The sequence below is a fragment of the Apteryx rowi genome, unplaced genomic scaffold (assembly GCF_003343035.1).
Source record: "Apteryx rowi isolate R43461 unplaced genomic scaffold, aptRow1 scaffold_713, whole genome shotgun sequence".
Taxonomy (NCBI): Eukaryota; Metazoa; Chordata; class Aves; order Apterygiformes; family Apterygidae; genus Apteryx; species Apteryx rowi.
In genome coordinates, this window is record NW_020450998.1 from 37,226 (window position 1) to 58,478 (window position 21,253).

Here is a 21,253-nt window from a genome sequence, read left to right on the forward strand (position 1 = left end):
TCCCTGCACCCTGCCTGGAGCCTGCACAGCCCCGTCCCTGCACCCTGCGCGGAGCCTGCACAGCCCCGTCCCTGCACCCTGCTCGCTCCAGCCCCTCAGCCCCAGCCATGCCATGCAGCTTTGGGGCTGGGTCTTGCGCTGACCCCTAGCAGGGCCCCATGCTGGGGTGGCTGTCAGGGGACAGCGGCGCATGGGCACATGGCAGTGAGGGTGCACGCGGCCGGCAGGGCTCTCGCAGGACGCGGGAGCATCTCCCCTTCTCGAGGGCCCCATCGCACGGGCCGGGCTGYGGCGGGACGTGGCACCGCCGGTGCACGGTGGCGATGGGATGCTGAGGGCAGTGGGGTCCCCGGGCCGGCGCTTACAGGATGAGGACCATCTCCTGCTGCAGGCCGTAGAGGGACTGGTGGAGGCCGGGCAGTGCGTGCTGGTAGTGGTGTTGGTGGTGGAGCGCGGCCGCCCGCACGGCCAGCACGTACTGGTTGTGCAGGGCGTAGAGCTTCCAGAGGCTGCGCACGTACTTCTCCTTGGCCTTGTCCCGCTCCTTGTCTGCAGGGAGAGGCTGTGGGACCCGGTGGCCCCCGGAGACGGGCAGGGAGCCAGCAGGGCCGGGGGCACGAGGGGCCGGAGGGAGCCGGGCAGGAGGGGCAGGACAGGGCGGTCACGCCACATCCCGGCGCCAAGGGGACATTCCCGACCTGTGGCACCACRTCCCAAGCTTCAACATGCTGCAGGAGTTTTGTCCAGTGCCTGGGAGCCTGGGGGTGCCAAGTCAGATTCCCCCCCCCCCCCGGCACCAGGGCCCCCAAGGTGCCCTGCAGTGCTCCCCATCACGCCCCGAGGGGAACGGGGACACGGGGACATGGGGGACGTGGCTGGGGCGGGCACGCACCTTTGCTGGCCTCCTGGTAGCGGCGCTTGGCCTGGGCACTGTCGCGCGCCAGGCTGCGGTACTGCGCCTTCAGCTTCTCCATCTCCTGCTGGGTGACCTGCGGGAGACGGGGTCGGGGCGGCGGGGGAGCCGAGCTCGGTCTTGCCCTGCGCAGTGCCCCGGCCCTGTCCCCAGCCCCGTCCCCATACCCGTCCCCATCCCCATTGCTGTCCCCATCCCTGTCCCTGTCCCCGTACCCGCGCGTGCTCCTGGCTCAGCTGCTGCCACTGCTCRCTGAAGGCCTTGCGGAGCTGCTGCTTGTCGCGGATGAGCAGGCTCAGCTTGGCCAGCGGCCCTGCCGCCAGCTCCTCCGCGTGCCGCCGCAGGATCTGGCTCAGCGTCTCCGTCTGGCTCGCCAGCACCCACCACGACTGCGGGGACAGGGCCGTGAGGGCTGGGCTGCGGGCGCCGRCTGACGGACGGACAGACCGACGGACAGACGTACAGCCGCCCGCGCCTCACCTCGCCGAGCCGGCTGCTGTGCTCGCCGGCGCGGGGCTGCCCCAGGCCCTCCTGCTTCTCCAGCTGGGAGAACATGTGATGCAGCAGCCCCGCGTACTCCCGGTCGCTCTTGGCGCGCTGCGACATCCACTTCTTCATCAGCTCCAGCAGGCGCAGCTCGCCGTCCTGCAGCCGCAGCAGCGCGCTGTGCCCCTGCGGGCACCACAGCTCTGGCCCGAAGCCCATGGCGCTGGGGGGCCGGCAGGACGAGGCTGCGGGGGTGGCGGGGAGGGATCAGCYGCGGCTGTGCCATGCTCCTGCACTGCAGCCGTGCCCCGCTCCCTGTTCCTGCACCRCAGCCGTGCCGTGCTCCCTGCTCCTGTGCCGCAGCTGTGCCCCGCTCCCCACTCCCGCACCACTGCCTTGCAAAGCGGAGTCAATGCAGGCGGGAGGCCGAGCGCGGCCGGCACCCCGCGGACGGCTGGGGCCCGTGCGGGGACGGGATGGCGAGGAGGAAGTGCGGGGTGGAAAACGGCAGCTCCTGCTGCTGCGCCGGGGGCTGCGCCAGGGGCTGTGCGGGCGCCGCCTGCCCCGTGGCTCCGGCCGCTCCGGCTGCCCGTGTCCACAGGCGCCTCTGCACCCACGGTCGGGACCGCGCACCCTGTGCCCAGTGAGCGCCCGGGTTGCAGGCAGGAGCCGGGGCGAGGGCCGTGGGGTGCGACCCCGCAGGACAGGGCCGAGCCCAGACGGGTCGCGGTGCCGGGATGCCGGCGGGCGCGGGGAGCCCATCCCGGCCCGGCCGCGGCCCCGAGCCGTGCTGAGGGCCAGGCAGGTGCCGGGCGCATCCCCGCTGCGGTGCCCCCCCACCCTGCCAGTGCCCCCTGCCCCACCGGCACCCCCCGCCCCGCCGAATCGGCCCCCAACCTGCGTGTGCGCGAGGTCCCGCACAGGGCTGCGCTGCGCCGGCGTGCTGCGGGGCCCAGCTGGTGCGTGCCTGGACCCTGGCGCAGCTCCGGCTCCGAGAGAGGAACAGGAAACCCTGCGCTGACCATAGAGCCATTGCGAGATTTCCTGCGTTTCCTCCCCTCCCTGCCGGCTCCCTGCACGGGGCCGGCTCCCACTGTGGCCGCCCGCCGCAGCCCCCACGGCTGCCCAGCCCCGGCCCTGCAGCCGGCCCACTCCGCTGCCCCCATCCTGGGATCCCTGCATCCCAAGGAGGCTCCCGCGCCCTCCGAAGGGGCCATCCCGCCGGCACGGCCTCGGCGCAGCCCTCGTGCCCGCCAGCGGTCACGTGGCAACAGGGCGCTGCATGGCGGGAGCTCGCGCCGCCCAGAGCCTGCTCCGCTCCCGCTGGCAGGGCAGCCCTGGGCTCCGCGCTCCCRCCTCCCCACGAGGCTGCTCCCAGCGTCCATCTCCCCACGCGCTGCTCTGCTCCCTTCGCGGGATAATGCATCCACCACAGCTGCACGGCGAGGGGAACCGCCACTGCTGCGGCCCAGTGCCCCGGCTCGCCGTCTGCCGCTGGCTCCCTCCAGCCCTGCCACCTCYGGGGAGGTTTGTCCCACTGCTCATCCAGGAGATCCCCGCTCCCATGGGATGGAGGCAGGTCCTGGCCCCGGGGGGAGCTTCCCTGAGGAGGGATTGCCAGCACAGTGTGCACATGGGGGAACATGCACGTGGGGGAGCATGCACAGGTCAGTGTGCACGGATGAGTGCACACGGGTGAATGTGCACRCAGGAGAGCGTGCACATGGAGGGGAGCGTGCACAGGGGGGCATGCRCTCAGGACGGTGTGCATGGGGGAGTGCACACACGGGGGAGCGCGCAGCCTCCTGCTCTGCCCCGCAGCTGCACACGGGAGCAGCCCAGCCCGCGGGGCGAAGGAGCCGTCCCGAAGGGCCCTGGCTGCCAGTGCGCGGCCGCCCACCCACTGCACCCGCCTGCTCCCGTGGGGCTCGGTGCTGCAAGCAGCCATGGTGCAGGTGCCGCCATGCCCACAGGCTCCCGGTTATTGCCGCGAGCAGTCCAGGGACGACTTTGCCCAGCGCAGGGGGAGGCTGTGCTTCCTGGGGACATCGAGGAGCTGGTGTCAGGGCACCGYGGGGAGGGTCATTCCCGGCCCCATGGGGCAGCACGTGGCAGCCGAGGGCTCCCCCAAGACTGGGGCACTGCTTGCTCTTGCAACACCTCTGGCTAATCTGATCCTATGCTGTCACAGGCAAGACACATTCCAACCGCTTCCAGTTTTTGAGGAACTTGCTGGGGGGAACCTTTCCGAGACAGAGGTTTTCCTGACGCGCGCTCCCATGGCGCAGCGGACGTGCTGCRGGGCGGCACAGCCGGGGGCTGCAGGTGGGGCAGCATGGCCGGGGGCTGCCGCGGGGGCTGGATTCACCCAGCAGCAGCCCGGCAGGCACCGAGGTCTCTGCAGGCCCCTGGAGCCTGCGCCGAACCCCCAAATCCCCACCAGTCTCACCGCGGCTCCCCGCCTGGTCAGGAAGATTTCTATCAATGCCCCCTTTGCTGCCTGCCCCGTTTGCTGCCCGCCCCATTAGGCCTTTCGCCAGCTGCCATGGGCCCCGTGCGGGATCGCCATGGTCCTGCCTGCTGGTGGGTCCTGCCATCCCTGGGCTCTCACCTCTGCCGAAGCTCCCCAGCATCGTTAGTGCTGGTCTCCCCAGAAACAGTAATTTTCTTGACACGTTTTAGGGTCAGATCGGCTCCTCTAACACCAGAGTTGCAGCTGCCCCGTGGCTYGCGTTAACCCGCTCCCCAGCCCCAGTTCCTGCTCCCCAGCCCCAAAGCCTCCCTGGGAACAGCTCTGTTTTCGGTTTGCAGCAGCTGTGATGCCAGCAGAGCCCACAGGCACCACCTGCTCCCGAGAGGGAAGTTCATAGAGTTCTCACAAGCTTTGCAGGCATTTTGCAAGCTGGGCTGAAGGTGTGCATCCCCCTGGCATCCCTCCAGCATACCCCAGCCCTTCCTGCCCGGACCAGGCTGCCTCCAGGGACTTTGGCTCATAGCTGCATCCAGGCAGCTCCGGTCAAAGGCACCGAAGCAGGGGGGAGCCATTCCCGCCGGGACGCCGTGCTGCGAGTCACGGGCGCAATGGTGATTGCGCAACCCTCCCTCCCAGCCGCACTGTCCTCTGCCTGCAGTGGAAGAGTCGCTGCAGGCCACACTGCTGCTCTCACCCAGTTTTGCATCCTCCCACATGCTGCTAGGCYGTGTCCTGCGGGGCTGCGCGGGGCCGCGCGGGGCCGGGCACGTGGGCGCTGGGCGCATCCCGCCCAGCTGCATGCACTCACCCACACCGGGGCCCCGGCGCGGTCCTGAGCCCCCTGCACCGCTGTGCATCCTGCACATGGGCGGTCGCCGGCCCGCGGCRCAGCAGAGGCGCAGGGTTGGGCTGGCCCTGCCAGGGCTCCCCTCCGCTCAGCGCCATTCAGGGACGGTCACCAGCGGCTCCTGGGGCAGCGCTCGCCGCGCGGCCCGCCAGCACTCAGAGCGGCTGCTGATGAGACAAAGCCCCCAGCTGTGCCAACACCAACCTCCTYGGTCCCCCTGTGTGGCTCCGGCTCGGGTGCAGACATAGCAGAAAGGGGGCTCCTCCGAGGGCAACGGCGTCGACGGCGCTGGTCACAGCAGATCCTGCCCGGCCCAGCAGCCTGCGCCGCTCCTGCGCGGGGTCGGGCAGGACCCACCGTGGGTGCCGGGGGGCAGCTGCACCCTGCCTGGCGCTGCCAGCTCAGGCCTTGCACAGGCGAGGGAGGAACCAGCACAGGGCTGGGACGCGCTCGCGACCACAGGAAGCTGCAGCGACCACGAGCACAGGAGCCGCAAGGCCGCTGCAGCGGCGCTCGCCAGCCCCCGAAGGAAACGCTGCTGCGAGCTGCCCCCCTTGCTGCGGGGCCCCCCCGGACCTGGCCAGGCTCTGCTGCCGCGGGGCTGTGCCGGACGCCTGGGCCGCGGGGCTGTGGGACCAGGGCACAGCTCCCCCGGCTCAGCCCTGCCGCCGGTTCCTGAATCGGTTCCCCGTTTCTGCGGGTTCCTGGGCAGCAGCCGCTTCCTGCGGCTCGGGAGAGCAGGGCCGGTCTGCGCCGGGGCTGGCTCCCCGACGGAGGGGCACCGGCTCCGGGTGGCTCCTGCCCGTCCGGGGGCACGGGACCCCCTGCCCAGGGACCCCAGCGCCAYGCAGGGCCGCGGACACAGAGCGCAGGCCGCGGGGAGCTGGTTTGCATAGTTCTGAACATTTAATAACTCAGTCTCTCTAGCGTTATATCCACATCCATTAAATTAAAAACAGGCTCAGGAGGCAGCTCCCGGCTGATTAAATTACAAGAAAAAATTACTGTGCACCAAAAAGTTATTATAGAAAAATAGTCCTGTGGCCCCCGGCGGGCGGCACCGCACTGGCTGGGCCTGGGCTGGCAGCGGGCGCCGGCGCCGTGGGGCAGCACAGCCCCGGTGCGCAAGGGGCTGCGGAGGGGGTGCGCGGCACCAGCCCGGCCCCGGGAGCCATGGGACCGAGGGCGCTGGGGGGGCTCCGGCCGGGAGCAGAACGGATTGTCACCGAGGGGGGGCAAGGCACGTCGGGGGGCGGGGGGAGCGCGCCGGGGCGGCCACAGGCGCAGGGACCAGCCTGGGGCGCTGCCGCAGGGAGGGCTGCATCCCTGCTGGCCCCGGCCCCGCGCGGGCAGGAGCACGGGGCAGAGCCGGCCCCGGCGYGCTGCAGCCCAGGCCCCAGCGCTGCCGGCAGCAAACACACGCACGCGGCCCTGCATGGGGAGGGCTGAGCCACGGGCGCAGCTGGCACAGCCGGTGCAGGGTGCAGCCGGCACGGCACAGCACAGCACGGAAGGGGCATGGGCCAGGGCCCGTCCCCGCCGCCCTGCAGCGCAGCGAGGCGCCAGGTCCCCACCTTGGCCGCTGGGGAGGCAGCGGGAAGCAGGCAGCGACAGCCGAGGCCTGGCCATTATTGCTGTTGGAAGGCGAGGGCGGAGGCGGGCAGGCCAGCGGGGAGCCGCGGAGGTGGCCARGCCCAGGTGGGCGCTGGGGGGGGGCAGCAGGACCCCGAGCCCTGGCCGGCTCAGGGCAGAGCCCCCCATGCCCTGCGCTGCCCTGTGCTGCAACGCCAGCCTGGGGCCTCACATGCGGCCCCAGCTGGCAGACACCCTGGGCAGGGCTCCGGCTGCCAGCGCAGGACCAGCAATGGCCCCAGCAGCCACTGACCGCGCAGGCGCCTAGTGCAGGATGGACACAGGGCCCAGAGTGGCGTTGCAAAGCCGGGACGGCAGCAGCAGGGCTCCCGGAGCAGCCCAGGCCACAGCGCAGCATGGTGCTGAGCACAGGACAGCACCAGCGGGGCCCCTGGAGCAGCCCGGGCCGCGGGACGGTGCCGAGCGTGGGCTGGTGGCAGTGCGGAGCAGCCCGGGCTGCGCTGCGGGATGGTGCTGAGCGTGGGACGGTGCCGAGCACAGGACGGCGGCAGCAGGGCCCCCAGAGCAGCCCGGGCCCCGGGGAGCGGACGGGAACTGAGTCCGGGCCCCTCTGCCTGGCYGGCCCCGGCGCCGGGCCGGACGGAGGGGCCGGAGGGCTCATCAAAGGGCACTTTGGTCTCTGATGAAGGCAGTCCTCTCGCTGTGGGCCTCGTACTCCTCACCGTCCGACTCGGAGGGGCCCTCCTCCTGCCACACATCCGAGGGCAGTCCCTTGTAGGAGATGATGCCGCTGTCCAGGGCGTAGACCTTCACACCCCGCAGGCTGAAGCCCGAGCGCAGCTGCAGCGCCAGGAAGACGGTGACGAAGATGACGACAATGAGGACGCAGCTGAGGCTGGCAATGAGGACGGGGAGGTTGGCGGGCGGGGGGGCCTCGGCCAGCCCCTCGCCGTCGGCCAGGGCGGGCGACGCGCGGCTGCTCTGCGTCTGGTGGGAGCAGGAGAGGTCGAGGCTGCTGAAGTGCGAGTGTGCCGGGCAGGTGAGGCACTCGTTGGCCGTGGGCCCCGAGCAGGTGGCGCAGGAGGGGTGGCAGGGCAGGCACAGGTGGGGCGAGATGGGCTCCACGCTGTTCTCCAGGGTGTAGTGCGTGCTCTGGATGCCGGGCGCGAAGCCGGGCGGGCAGTGCTTCAGGCAGCTCTTCTGGTGCAGGTAGTACCCCTCCTCGCAGACTGCGGGAGAGGCAGCGGTCAGCGGGCGCCAGGCGGCAGGAGCGGCCCTGCGGCCGGGCGCCGGCGCTTCCCCCGGCCCCGCACTCACCCACACAGGTCTGGCTGGAGGTCAGCGTCTTGCAGCCGCTGCTCTCCAGCTGGTTGGAGAGACTCGGGGACTCAGTCGCCGTCCCATAGAGCACCAGCGTGAACTTGGTCAGCGTGCCTGCATGGACACGGCGGGTGAGGAGCTGCCGGTGCACCCGCGGGGCCGTCTGCCACCAGTCCGGTCGCAGGTGGAGGACGTGCACCGGGAACAGCCAGGCTGTGGGGCTGCACCCAGTGCCGGGAAGAGCCCAGCCCGGCACAGGACAGGCCCACAGCGCCACCGGGCCACGGGCACCTCCTCCATGGACCGGGGCTCCCCACGGCATGGCACCAGCCTGCCGGGACCCCGCGCGCTCATAGGGCAGCCGCTTCCCCTCCTGGCCTCTCCCCAGCCAGCATGGCCTGAAGCGCCGCCGGCACCCGCTGTGCCACGCGGGATGCCGGGAGCATGCGGAGCGTCCCCAGCCCGGAAAGCAGGCAGCGGCAGCAGGGACCCCAGCCCAGCCCTACCGTAGTTGTTGGCGTCACTAGTGTTCTCGATCTCCAGCACCCAGTCCCCAGCAGGGTCCTCGTCCCAGGAGTGCGTCGTCATGAAGGCCCAGTCGTTGAAGCCGTCCGCTGAGTAGTCGTGGGGCCTGGGGCGAGAGGGGGGCGAGACGTGTCCTGGGGTCCCGGACCCGTGCGCGCCCACCCGGCCGGGGCAGCCCAGCGGCACCCTGCAGCCCCAGCACCTACCGGGAGGCCAGGAGGGTTGAGCGGGTGCCCATGGGGCTGACGAGGTGGATGGCCAAGTCCCCCCGCCGGTTGTAGGACAGCGTCAGCCTGGCCTGCGCATGCTCCAGCCGGCTGATGTAGTTCGCCTTCCCCAAGCAAGCGTCCACTTTCCGCCGAACCTCCAAGCGCTTCCCGATGTCCCTGCCAAGGAAAGCCAAGGGTGACAGGAGCCCCAGAGCTGCCCCGGCAGGGGAGGGCGAGCAGGAGCCCCCGGCCCAGGCGCCCCAATGCTGCGGGTGCTGCACAGACCTGCACAGCCCGAGCCTGGGAACTGCCCAGGCCCCGCAAGCGGTGGTGCTGAGGGGCCGGAGGGTGCGTGATGGTGGGGCCGGAGGGGGCACGATAGTGGGGCCGGGACGCGATCCCAGAGCAGCTGGGCTGAAGCCTCCTCCCCACTGATGGGACGCAGCCCTTTGCGGCCATAGGAAGCAGACAGCCCCAAGCAGCGCGCAGCCTTAGTGTCACGCGCGACTCATCCCCATTCCTGGAAGGGCCGGGGGTGGGGAGGGCTTTGCTCTGCTGAGCGCACGCTGCCCAGCTGCCTCTCCTGAATCCCGGCTCTGTGCCGGCCATGAATGGGCCCTTTCTTCGCTGGACACTGGGCCAGCACCGCCCCGCGCAGCCCCGCCAGCCATGGGACGGGGCACTGGCGCGTCCCCATCCCGCTGCCGCCGCGCGGCCTCCTCGCCTGCAGCCAAGCGGGGCCAGCAGCCGCAGCAGAGCCGGCTCCCGGCCACGGAGCCCGGTGCAATGCCAAGCACAGAGAACGTCCGTCCTGCGCAGGCAGGGCCCGCGCTGGCCTCTGTGTGCCCAGGCTGCAGTCCCGGGGAGCAGGCAGGGCACCAAGCAGAGCCAGCAAGCAGGGACGCCCTCCCGGCGGGGACGGGAGCTCCCAGAAAGCGCCCCGCTCGCAGCCACACGAGACGCAGCACACACTGCACTGAGGCTGCGGCCAAGCGGGAGTAAAAGGAGCTTCTGTCTGACCCCTGAAAAGCCCCTCTGTCTGATGACTCGTGCTTGCTGCTCCCAAAACCACAGCATCCCAGTCTGGATGTATCCCCACTACGCCCTGCCCAGCCAGAGCAGGAGCGGGGAAGCTCTGGCGCCTCCCAGAAACCAAGCTGAAGGCAGCTTTTCCAGCCCTTCCCAAGCTCTCCCGAGATGGTGGCCCACTGGATGCAGAGTTGAGGAAGCAGCTCAGCCCACGAGATCCTCCCTGCCCTGGGGCCGAGAGCCTCCCCAGCTTGGCTCCTGTGCGGAGCTGGGCACGCGGCAGGCACTGGGCAATGCCCTCCTGGGCTCACCAGCCCTTACTTTGGCTCCGTGAGGATGTCAATGACGCATTTCCTCTGAGGTCCCACCGTGGTCCAGTTCTTGGCCAGGCTCACCATGGCCCCAGCATCCAGCAGGCCGTAGCCGTAGGAGTGGCTGACTGTGGACAGAGAGGCRGTCAGGGAAGCGAGGATGTGCCTGAAGGAGCACGCGCACCGCACCGTCCCGGCCGGCACAGCCTGCCTGTGCTGCACTGCTCGTGGGGGCGATGCGCCACCTGCCTCCTCCGCCCTCCCCGGCGCCACTGCGGGTGCTCTGCCCCCAGCACCCCCAGGCTCGTGGTGCTCCAGAACACGAGCCCCGAGCCCGGCCCAGCCCGCCAGGCCCTGGCACCCCGGGCACCTTTGCGGCCGACACCGTTGGTGACCCAGTCGTTTGCGTTGAGGTGCGCCGGCTTCGATGTCTGCACCACCAGGTGCTGCATGTCCCGCCACGTCAGGTTCTTGCTGCAGGGAGATGCAAGGCTCAGATGCTGGCACAGCTCCTCCAGGCCCCAGATGAGTCCCAGACCGAGGTCTGTTGGCTCACACAGGGCTTCAGCCTCCCCCCCCACTCCGTGCCTGGCCTTACTTTGCCTCCAGAGCGAGGGCAATGATGCCGGCAGCGAGGGGTGCTGAGGCCGATGTCCCCGTGTGTGATTCGGTGCATTTCTGTCTCAGGTCAGTTGTCACCTGCAAGAAAGAGCCCAAGGGTGGGAGGTGCAGCACCCAGCTGGACACCCCCAGGCTGTCGACCAAGAGCTGCTGCAGGGCACACGTGTCCCTGCCAAGCAGAGGAATGCAAGGCAGAACAGCTGACCTGGCCTGGTCGCACAAGAGCAACCCGCAGGGCTGCTGCATGGTGGAAATCGGCATGCGGAGCGGGGCCAGCTCTGCACACCAGCAGCACCGCCCGCCATGCCCCAGCACGCTTGGTGCCCCACGGGGCTGCAGCTCGCCGCCCGCGCCGCCCCTCCGCGAGCTCCCAGCCCCTCAGCTCCACAGCCCGGACTCACGATCTGCTTCTCGTTCTGGTTGCCGCTGCTGTAGGTGGTGGCGAGGGTGGAGGAGCAGGCCTCGCTGTACCAGGGCACGTTGCCGTACTGCGTGGTGCTGCTGATGGACAGCGTGTAGATGCTGTTGGTGTAGCCATCGCAGTTGCAGCTGTCGTGCTCGCGGCCCCCGTTCCCGGACGCCCAGACGAAGATGGAGCCTAGCCCCCCTCGGCCCTAACGAGAGAGGCAGAGCGAGGGCTAGCACCGGCGTGCTCATGCCGCTTGTGCTGCCAAGCACAGAGCCCCGGCCCCAGAGCACCGTTAGTCCAAGCGGGAGAGACAAGACTGTGAGCACACGCAGCCGGCACACTGGGAACCCCGGTGCTACCACGCTGCCCTCCGGTCTGGGCTCGCAGCACAGCCTCCGCAGCGCTGTCATGCTGCGGGACGCGGGGAGACAGCAGTGGAGGAGACACCGGGGCAGCTCCGCAGAGGCTACGGGTGCTGCCCCCAAAGGTGAGGAGCTGCGTGGCAGCAGGCACTGCAGCGGGGTGGGTCCCAAGAAGCAGTGTCTTTCTGCCTGGCTGACTTGGAGGGGTTTGTACGCGTGTGGGATTCGCAGCTGCCTGGCAGCCCTGCAGGAGCTCCATAGAGCGGTGCCTGACCGGCGGCTGAACGCCGTTCACAGCACGTGTGACCGGGCGGCGTGGCCTGACCAGGCGGGTTTGCCAGCCCTGCCTCGCACCGCACGCATCTTTCCATGCAGGGAATCCCAGGCAGAAACATGCAGCGCAGACGAGCCACGTAGGCTGCATCACGGCTCAGCCGAGGCACAAAGCGAACCGACAGCAGGCGAGGAGAGTGGGGAGGGAGGACAGGCAGCAGGAGCGAGGGTGAGCTGCTGGCACGCATCGAGACGGGAACCAGCGCAGGGATTCACAGAGCGGGGAGAGACGGGCCCAGCGCTGGGCTCCGGGGGAGCTTTCTGAGCAGCGATGACATGGTCCGATCAGAAAGGAGAGATAAGCACGGCATGGGGCTGCTCGGAAAGGAGAGATAAGCACTGGAAGAGCCATGACTCAGAGCCATCACACAGGAAGAACCAGAAAAACCAACAGCGCCTGATTGCAGAGATGGAGCGAAAGACAACTCACGGGGGAGAGCTAGGACAACCCAGCTGCCCCAAACAAGCAGGGCAGGCCTGGGGGAGAGGCGGCAGCCGCCCGGCCTGGCCCGGCCCCGGCACGCTCTCCGGCTCACCTGGCTGACCCCTCGGAAGAAAGCCTCCTCCGCCAGCCGGGCCGGGCCGTCCACYGTCTTCCCGTCGTCCTCGGGGCCCCAGCTGGCACTGTAGATGTGGATGTGGTTGGGATTGAGGCCGAGGGAATGGGCCTCCACAGCATCAGTCACCTCCCCATCCAGCATGCGCACGCCTAGGGCCAGAGAGCAGACGTCACGGCGCCAGGCTGGGCTGGGCCGGGCCGGGCGGCCCCGCTCAGCACCGCTGCGGCCCGGCTGCAGGCCGGTGCCCCACGATACAGGCCGTCACGGTGTCACCGAACTGCCCTGGCCGGCAGCGCCGAGACCCCGCGTTACCACCGCAGCGCCGGCTGCCAGCACCTGCCGGAGCCGAGCGCCAGCCCAGCTCTCCCTGCAGGGGCAGGGTGACACCCACCTCCGATCCTGGCATTGTAAGCCACGCCGACGCCGCAGATCCCGTTGTTTGCCACGGCAGCAACCTCCCCGGCGCAGCGCGTGCCGTGTCTGCAACGGGAACGGCACACCGCGCTCAGAGGTGGGCGCGGAGCAGGGCGCCGGCACCCGCCGCCCCCTGAGGAGCGGCGCCCTGCCTCCCCCAGCCGCGCGGGCGATGCCCCCGCCGTGCCCAGCCTGCAGGACACAACCGCGTCTGACCCTCCTGCTCTGGAGCAGTCTGCACTGGCTCCCGGCCGGGAGCAAGGGAGGCAGGGGGTCTCAGGGGGCAGAAGGATGCAGCCCCCTCACATCCCCCCATGATCCGTGGGGCCAGAGTCCACCTGAAGCCACGTTTCCTTCCTGCAGCTGGGCTCCACCACCCTCACCGTCGCCTCCTTTCTCACCTGTTGTCATTCATCTGCGTGTAGCGGGGCTGCGGGTCTGGGTCCTGGTCATTGACATCAAAGCTAGCCCCTGGATCCTAGAGGACAGATCTGGCAGTTAGAGGCTGGCAACCCAGGCCACCAAGGGCCACTGCCCTGGGGCCATGACCGAAACCCACGTCAGTGATGCTGGGCTGGGTGATGGGCGCGGGCGCTCCCTCCTCCCTCCTGCTCTTCTCCCACGCGGTCCCAGGACTGAACCAGGCTGACAGCTCTGCCCCGACAGGCTCCACGCGCACGCGGCCCGGCCTCAGGAGCTGCTCTGCCTGGGGGGAGCCTCCCACACTTACGTAGTTGCCCTCCAGGTCCGGGTGGTTCTTCTCAATGCCATCATCCAGGATGGAGACCACGATGCCCTTGCCAGTGTAGCCCTGCTCCCAGGCCTGACGCACATTCAGGTCCCGCTGGTTTGTGTTGTACTGCCAAAAGAAGTCCTGGCAATGTGAACCGTGCCCAGCTGCCGGCACGGCACGGGGTGCACCTGGACCCTCCCGGCCTGGGGCCAGGACACGCAAGCAGCAGCTTCGGCTCCACTGTTGTGGCGTGGGGATGAGGAAACCCCACGGGACTGGGATCGGGGCAGACAACGCGTTCAACCCTGCATTGAGGGCCCAGAGCGCTGCACAGGGCCGAAGAGGGCCACACGGAGAGGACATCGAGCAGCCCTCAGTTCTGCTTGGGCCCAGTGAGCAAAGCTGCCCTCGCAGAGATCAGGCCTGCATGGGCCACCTGAGCTTGACCCTGGAGGCAGCAGGCACGAGCATGGTCCCAAACCCTGGGACAGGCAATGGGCCGACTGCCCTGCTAGCCAGGCCCCGGGCTCTCCCTGGCCCTGCCAGAGCTGCTTGCAGGGAACCTGCAGCTCTGCTCRTGCAGCCTCCCCCCGAGGGGCACCCAGGCAGAGCCCCTGCCTCCAACCTGCCTCTCTGAGGAGACCTTGGCCTTGGCCGGGGCGAGCAGCAGCCTGACAGCCCCTCTGCGCCCTCGCAGCTGCACCAGTGCAGCACGGGCCCGCAGAGCCGCCCCTCCGCACCCGGCCCCGCGCAGCCCCGGCACCCCGCTGGCGCTCACCAGGTACCACTGCTGCGGGAACTTGGGGTCGGTGGGCTCCATGAAGATGTCTCTCTTGGTCCTGCGCTTTGCCACCTGCTGCTCCAGCCAGTGCACCTGGGGGCACAGACAGGAGGGAGCTGCCGTGCGGCGCCGCAACCCTGCCTGCTCTCCATGGCAGCCAGGGCGATGCGYGCCCAGCCGGGCCGGGCCGTGCTCCCGGGGCAGCCAGCAGCTCCCCGGGCCCCTCAGCCGGCCGCCTGCCCGCAGGGCTCTGCCGGGGAGCTCGCAGTCCGCTCGGAGCCAGAGCAGGCGAGACAGGAGCAGGCGGCCCGGCTGCACCGGGCACCACGCGGCTCGGCTCCAGCGGGATGCAGGCCAGGGCGCTGAGCTCCACTGAGCAGCGGGCTGGCAAGCCCGGAGCCTGCCGGCAGCCACCCGCGCCATACGCCCTGCTGGGCACGGCACCGCCGGCCGGCTGGCACTCCAGCCCTGGACCCGGAGGTCACGCCGACCCTGCCGCGCTGGGGCCGGGCTTGCCTCGCCCGCGCGCCAGAAGGGAGAGCGCTCCGGGGAGCCGAGGCTGCCGCTCTCCAGGGGCGCAAGAGGCCACCAGCCAGCGACGCCACTCTGCCAACACCCTCCCGCGCTGGCCGCGCGCCGAGCCCCCTCCTCGCCCTGCCGCAGGCCGGGGATGGTGCGAGGCGGCTGCTCCCCCGCCTGCGCCAGGGCGGGCTCACGCGCACCTGCGGCTCCTGCCACCAAGGCAGGTCCCCCAGAAGCGGGGCAGGGACCCACGGCGCGTCGCACGTACCTGCGGCTCCCTGGCCAAGCGGCTGTGCCGGGGCTGGTGGGGCGAGAGCGAGCGCTTCACTACGCCACTGTGCCGAAAGTGATAATAATCGCCAAAGATCTGCAGCAGAGGAAGGGGTGAGATGGGCACGAGACCCTGACCCCCGGTTCCCCACCCGCCCGCCTGCAGCCCCGCACCCGGAGCTGCCCCGGGCCCGGCGCCCCAGCTCGCAGCCCCGTCCTGCCCGCGGCCAGGCTCCAGGCGCCGCTGCCCCGCGGCCTCYGCCGGGGACAGGAGGGTCCGAGGTGGCCTCTGCTGCTCCTCACGCTTGCCTGGGCCAAGGACCAGCACCGCACGACRCCTCCCGGGGCTGCCAACGTGCTGAAGAGGCACCGCAGGGCCCAGGGTGCTCGCGGGCCCCTTCTCCCAGCACACCAAACCCGGCAAACCCACACCGCACCGGAGTGTCCACCACGCACCGGTGTCCAGCCTGCCCACCGCACTCGCGGCAGAGACCGGCCGGTGAGCAGTGCTCACGCTGCCCGGCGGGGACGGCGCCGGGACGGGGGAAGAACGCGGTGCCAGCGCAGCCCAGCTGGGCCCGGGGGCCACACAGCCTCCCAGCCAGTTATTTTTAAACCCTCTGCAGTCCGGTCATTTCCGTCTCCCCTCTGGCACATCCTGGAGGCTGGCCCGGCTGCAGAGCAGCGCGTCCCACCCTCCCACCCAGCACCCTGCCCGTGGGAGAAGGGGCCGGGGCCAGAGCCCACCCTGCGGCCGCGGGAGCAGGCAGCAGCCAGCGCGGGATCCCTGCCAGCACGCTGCACAGACACCCGCAGCGGGCTGGCCAGGGGAGCGCGAGGGGGAGGACCTGCGAGGACAGTTCGACCCCTGCCCACCCCCATCCCACAGAGCTTAGAAACTCTGCCCACACACCAACTCTGGCCAGCTCTGCAGGCAGCCCAAGCCAAGGCAGAGGAACGGTGCCGGGAGGCAGCCCCAGGCACAGGGCCGCCAGCCCCGGCTGCGCCGCTCGAAGCCCTCAGCCCACCCCACGCCTTGCCGTGCTCCGCAGGGCGAGGGGACGCACCCCAGGCTCCGGGGACGGGGCCTGCACTGCACCACACGCCGGCAGGTTGAGCAGGCACCTGCCAAGGGTGGCCTCTCCGCTCCCCATGGCACAGCTCCTCGCGCACCGTTCCCACACGCCGCTGCTCCACGGACGGGCAGTGAGAATGGAGCAGGCTCGTGGCGGGCCACGGCTGCAGCACCCAACCTGCAGCGCTGCACGGCAGCTGGACACTGCTCCTGCCGGCGCTGCCGCTGCGGTCCGGCCTCTGGCACACGAGCACCTGGGTATGGACTGGCTCCAGCCACGCACAGGGCACGATCCAGGAGGGAGGGAGGGCCAGGATGCCACCGACAGCTCCGTTCCAGCTCCCTGCAGGGCACGGGCGCGTCGCCCCCGCCACTGGCGCAGCCACCTGCGGAGCATAGCCCTGCCTCGCAGGGCAGCACTGCCTCTCCGGGGCTGCAGGAGCCAAGAGGAAGCATGGAGACAGACTCAGGCCTGTGTCCCTCCAGCACAGCCCACGATGCCAAACAGCTCAGGGCATTTGGGAACTGCTAGGAAAAAAGCTGCTGCCCCGAGGCGAGCAGAGGGGCAAGGAAGCAGCAGCCCCGCTGCCCTGGCCCAGCACCCTGCCACCCTCTCCGGGGTAAGAGTGGAGTCCCGATGGTTCCCGCAGGCACATCATTGCTCTCCCTGGTCGCTGGATGCAATTAGGTCTGCACGGACACCGCAGCCACAGCGAGGAGCCGGCCAGCCCACAGGCTCCCGTCCTCATCCCAGCAGTCCCCGTCCTCGCACGGACAGAGCCAGCCCCACTGTCCCTCCCCATCGCGCCCAGCGCCCGCGAACTGGGGCAGGCAGCCGCAGTCGCCGGAGAGCACCCACTGCCCCGKCCCCCGCCACGGCTTGCAGTCACCTGGGCCAGCCCCAGGTCCAGGCGACACGGGGCTGCTGTGCTCCCTTGATGTGTCCCCGGGAGCAGAACCATGTGCTGCCATGGCAGGAGGGGGTTAACGGAGACCTGCAGCCCAGCAGGCACCAGGAGGTGAGAGGACTCCCCTGGGAAAGGGGCAGCCAGACCCCAAACTGCAGCAGCTCCAAACGCCCTGTCTCGTTCCTATCCCACCAGCAAGACCAGCTTAYGCAGGCGCTGCTGGTTCGCTCTCCCTGGGGCTCCCAGCGCCCGGCCGGGACATCCCGTGGGCAGCAGCTGTGGATTTCCCGAGCACCCTCCACCCCTGCCTGAGCCGGCAGTGCCTGGACCCCTTCTCCTCTGCTCGGTCCCCCTAGGGCAGGGACGACCGCGCTCCCGTCTCACCAGTCCCCCAGGACGCTGTCGAGGCTGGGTCTCTGCCCGGGCACAGGAGCCCGGCCGAGGGGCACCCCATGCTCGACTGCCATCCGTCCAGGCACCGCAGGCAGAGGTGGAGCAGGGAGCACGCCAGGACGGCGTGCCTGCAAGAACAGTGTCCAGACACCAAACCGAGGCCAGGATCCTTTCAGATAAGGACCCTGGGGGCCTCTCGCTGCGGCACTGCCAGAAGCACCCAGCCCTCCTCCGCCTCCCTCCTCCGGGCTGGCTGCTGCATCCTGTCCCAGCAAAGCAAACACCCCCAGGAACAGCAGCAGGAGGGAAAGCGCAGCCTCCTTCCACCCCTGCTCTTCCCAGCGGGCTGCTCAGACACCTCTGCTGGGAGCGGGTTCCCCAAGCCAGCTGAGCCTGGTCCCGCCGCACAGGCACTGGGACAGGCTCCAGACTCAGGGAAAACATGCCCAGACCAGCACCTCCCATTGCAGCCCGGCTGACGCATCCCTCTGGGGTGCTCCATGCTCCTGCTCCGCCGGGAGCTTGGCGAGCCCGGTGGAAAGGYGCCAACCGGCGGCGCAGCCTCGCGGGAGAAGGGGGGTGCTGCCCCAGGCAGACTTGTGCACACTGCAGCAGCGCGCGGGGGCTGAACAGACCTGGCTCACCCCACGCCACACAGCCCCTCACCCCGGCTGGCCTCCTCCCCCGTGAAAGCCCCAGAGCTCAGGGCTCCCGGGGGCTCCTTGCCCCAGCAGTCCTGTGCGCCCAGGGCTGCTCGCAGGCAGTGCCCCGCTCACGCGTGGCCAGGACGCGGCAGCGAGCTGCTCCCCACGCAGCCACCTTCCCCACCCCGCTGCCGCTCGCAGACAGCTGGCTCACAGCAAGGTCTTGACACTGCAGCCACAAATTGTGCAACTTCCTCTGGGATTTCGCCCCGAGCTTCCTTCCTGCCAGAGCCAGCGCAGCCGAGCGCCAGGGCTTGGCTGCCAGGGCACAGCGAGCCTCCGAGCCAGGGGACGACTGTGGTCACTCACCCCAGCCCCCTCGGCTCCCCCAGCCCACCCCGTGCCAGCGAGGTGAGCACTGTGGCTCCGCAGGGCACAGGCACAAACACCCAGCCCTGCTCCATCGGCTGCAGCTCAGCCGTGCTGCTCCGACTCGCCATGCCCGCACACCATGGACGCACCAGCTCCGCAGCATCTCCCTGCCCCTTCCCTGCGGCCGCTGCGTGGGGCCAGCCGCACTCGGAGAGGCGGCGTGCCCCGACCAGGCAGCCAAGGCCAGGACACTTCCCACGGTGCGGGGCCAGGGAAAGGGCTGCCGGTCGGGCTGCCATGCCAGCGCYGGGCAGCTCTCGCCACGCTGCAGCAACGGGGGTGCGAGAAACCCTGGTCGGCTGGCAACGGCYGGCCGACAGGAGAAGGGAACAACGCAGCCCAGCGTCCCACCTGCCACATCACCCTGGCAAGCAGGGAGCTCTGCCAGCTGCCGGCCGCTGGCAGCGCTCTGCCAAGGCCCCGCTTTCACGCCCAAACGCCTCCGGAGCAAGCATCAGCCCGGCTGCTGGCAGTGCTGGGCCCGCGCCAGCACCGCCCGGGCAGAGCACGCTGCCGAGATCCCGGCGCCGAGGACAAAAGCCAGGAGCATGGCGGGCCATGCACTCCTCCGCGGTCACCCCGTCCTCCCCAGCCTGCTGGGGACGACCGAGGCGGGCAGCACCCACACAGCCTCATCCCTTCGCCGGCCAACGTCAGGGAAAGCAGGCAGCCACGGGAGCTGCCAACGCGTGTTCACGAAGGGCACTCTGGGGCCAAGGACACTGGGCTCCGTTGGGCAGCTCCGTCGAAGTCCCCAGCCCCTGCCAGGCCGAGCGGAGGCAATGCCCCCGCGCGGGCGCAGCGCACCACAGGGAGGACTGGAAACATGCCCAGAGCCCTTTCTCCTCCCCCACCAATGCGCCGCGTCCCCAGTTTTCTCGGCCTGGGATGGCCTTCCCCCTTCTGGCTCTGCAGTGGTGCGCTGGGCCCCAGACAGTCCCACCAGCTCCCTCCAGCCCATCCGCACAGAGGCAATGTGGCACGGTGGGAGCTGCAGCGAGCGGCAGTGCACACGCCCGGGGGAGGTGGGGGGAGAGGACAGGGGCACTCACCGGGCCCAGGTTGAGGAATCCATGCTTCTTGGCCAGCCTGTCGGCCTCGCGGGGCCCTGCGGGGACGAGAACGGCCCAGGTGTTGGTGTAAACGCGCTGGGCCAGCACCTCTCGGGCCAGGAGAGCGAGGGCAACCACCAGCGTCCACAGCAGGAGCAGCGAGCCGGGCCTCAGATCCATCAGCGTATCGGGGCTTCCTCCAGCTGCGGAGCACCAGGGTCCGGGCAGCGGCGGGCCCCGCGGCCTCTTCAGCGTCAGCGCCCCGAGGCACTCCGGCCCCCACGCCGCCCCGCTGGCCCCCGCGCCGTCCAAGCGACCATGGGGACGCAGCCCCAACAGCTGGGCCCACGGCAGCACAGGAGCACRCTGGCCGGCACAGCACCAGGATCTGCAGAAAGAGGGAAAAGGGTCAGACTCATTGAGGGCCAGGGCGCCGCTGACGGGCCAGAGCCGTGGCTCACGGCAGGGCTCCCAGGTGCCGGAGGGCAGGAGAGGATGCCGGGCTGCACCATGCTGCAGGGTGACTGTGCTGTTGTGGGACACGCAGGCCCACGGGCAGGACCTTGCCGACTGCGGCAGGGACAGCGAGGGGCGGGAAGGAGGGAAGCCGGCGAGAGCCATTGCCACCTGGTCAGCTGAGCCACGGATCCGGGCGCCTCCACCATCCGCCCTCGATCGGACAGCAGTGAGCGCCTTGCTGCCTGTCACCATCAACAGCTCAGCTCTGCCCTTCTCCAGGAGCACAACACAGTGACACCAGTGTGACTCATCTCCAAAACACACAGGAAGGAGCCACAGGGACCAGGACAAGGGACACGTATCTCCTCCAGAGTGGGGACTTGCACGCAGGGATGCTGGAGGACAGTTCGCTTGGCCTTGGAGGGACAACAGCAAGAGACTGGGAAAGGCAGGTTGGGGAGCAGAGCAGGGGTGACCCCCACGTAATGCAAAGGAGCCTGCTGCATTAAGGCAGCCGGAGGGGAGGCTCTGCACACTGAGCTCCGAAGGGATCCTGAAATATCTGGTCATGTTTCAGAGAGAGCGAGAAAGGCAGGAGTCAGCAATGCCGCGGAGGAGATGGGCTGGGCAGGGCCGAACCCCATCCCCCTCCAGCAAGCAGAGGGCCACAGCATGCAATGAGCCTGCAGCAGCGTCCAGGAGGGAAGCAAATCCTGGCAGCAGACTGGAGACCCTGCCACAGGGTTGTCTGCAGCGTGCAGACAGTGCTGCGATTCAGACGCGCTGCAGCTCCCCCTCCAGAGACCAGGCCTCGGCCAGCCGAGGGCTCGGCAGGTCTGCCGAGGCACCGGGAGCAGCGAGCACCCACCGGGGCTGGAGGGAAGCCCTGCTTCCCGCATCCTGCCAGGGCCGAAATCACAGCTTCCAGCGGGAAGGAGCCTCCGAGCCCCCACAAGGGGACAGACCACTGAACGCGCGGAGGCAAGGCAGCCAGCACAGCGCAGGGGCGCACTACGTACCACGGCCCTCGCACGAGGCGCGTGCCAGCAGCTCGCCCCCCCGCGCGCACGGGGGGACAGAGCTGCATGGAGGCCCCACGCGCAGTGTGACACCCAGGGTGGGCACGGCGCGGCCGAACTCCTGCCCGCCAACCCCAACCTCGCGCAGCACGGAGCTGCCACTCGCTGCAGATGCAGCTGGCCGGGCTCTCTCCCGAGCATCGCGGGACACCAGCGCTTCACTAGACGCTGGATCCCACGGCCACGAGGCAGCGGCGCAGCGACCCAGGGGCTGCAGCAGCACCGCAGCCCCAGCGAGGCCCCGGGCTGCCGGCCGCCCTGGCACGTCTGTGGCATCCCCGGCTGCAGGGAGGCTCGCGGGGCCTGGAAGCTGCCCATCGCAGCCCCTACGGCCAGGCCCCGGGCAGCCCCGAGGGAGGGACGGGAGGGCGCAGGGCTGCGGCCCGGGCACCTGCCCTCGGGGCGCTCCGCGCCGCCGGGCAGGGACGCGGCGGAGCAAAGTCCCCCACGCTGCGGCCGCGCAGGCTTCGCCCCGGGAAGCAGCCCAGGGCCGCGGGTCG

At 70.1% G+C, this 21,253-nt stretch overlaps 2 protein-coding genes across 3 annotated transcripts in view; both read right to left on the minus strand.

The window, feature by feature from the left end:
* Window positions 1–2,377, minus strand: part of FES (FES proto-oncogene, tyrosine kinase) — an 8,643-nt gene extending 6,266 nt beyond the window's left edge. Inside the window, exons 1-5 of one of the 2 annotated variants that reach the window (XM_026087386.1) lie at window positions 2,297–2,377; window positions 1,394–1,644; window positions 1,129–1,302; window positions 893–989; window positions 480–549 (exon numbers count right to left, since the gene is read on the minus strand). In XM_026087386.1, coding sequence (XP_025943171.1) covers window positions 480–549; window positions 893–989; window positions 1,129–1,302; window positions 1,394–1,618 — 566 coding nt within the window. In that variant the 5' untranslated portion in view covers window positions 1,619–1,644; window positions 2,297–2,377. Of the gene's footprint in view, window positions 1–365; window positions 550–892; window positions 990–1,128; window positions 1,303–1,393; window positions 1,645–2,296 lie in introns of both variants that reach the window. The other variant, XM_026087385.1, reaches the window with a different exon arrangement.
* A 3,226-nt stretch (window positions 2,378–5,603) lies between these two features.
* Window positions 5,604–19,603, minus strand: FURIN (furin, paired basic amino acid cleaving enzyme). The gene is made up of 15 exons (XM_026087357.1): window positions 19,216–19,603; window positions 14,710–14,808; window positions 13,917–14,012; window positions 13,136–13,264; window positions 12,807–12,883; window positions 12,383–12,471; window positions 11,968–12,140; window positions 10,729–10,941; window positions 10,305–10,405; window positions 10,077–10,180; window positions 9,717–9,834; window positions 8,364–8,543; window positions 8,139–8,263; window positions 7,630–7,746; window positions 5,604–7,541 (listed from the first exon to the last, which is right to left on the minus strand). The coding sequence occupies exons 1-15, from the start codon at window positions 19,393–19,395 to the stop codon at window positions 6,973–6,975; spliced, it is 2,370 nt and encodes a 789-aa protein (XP_025943142.1). The 5' UTR covers window positions 19,396–19,603; the 3' UTR covers window positions 5,604–6,972.
* Window positions 19,604–21,253: the final 1,650 nt, after the last annotated feature.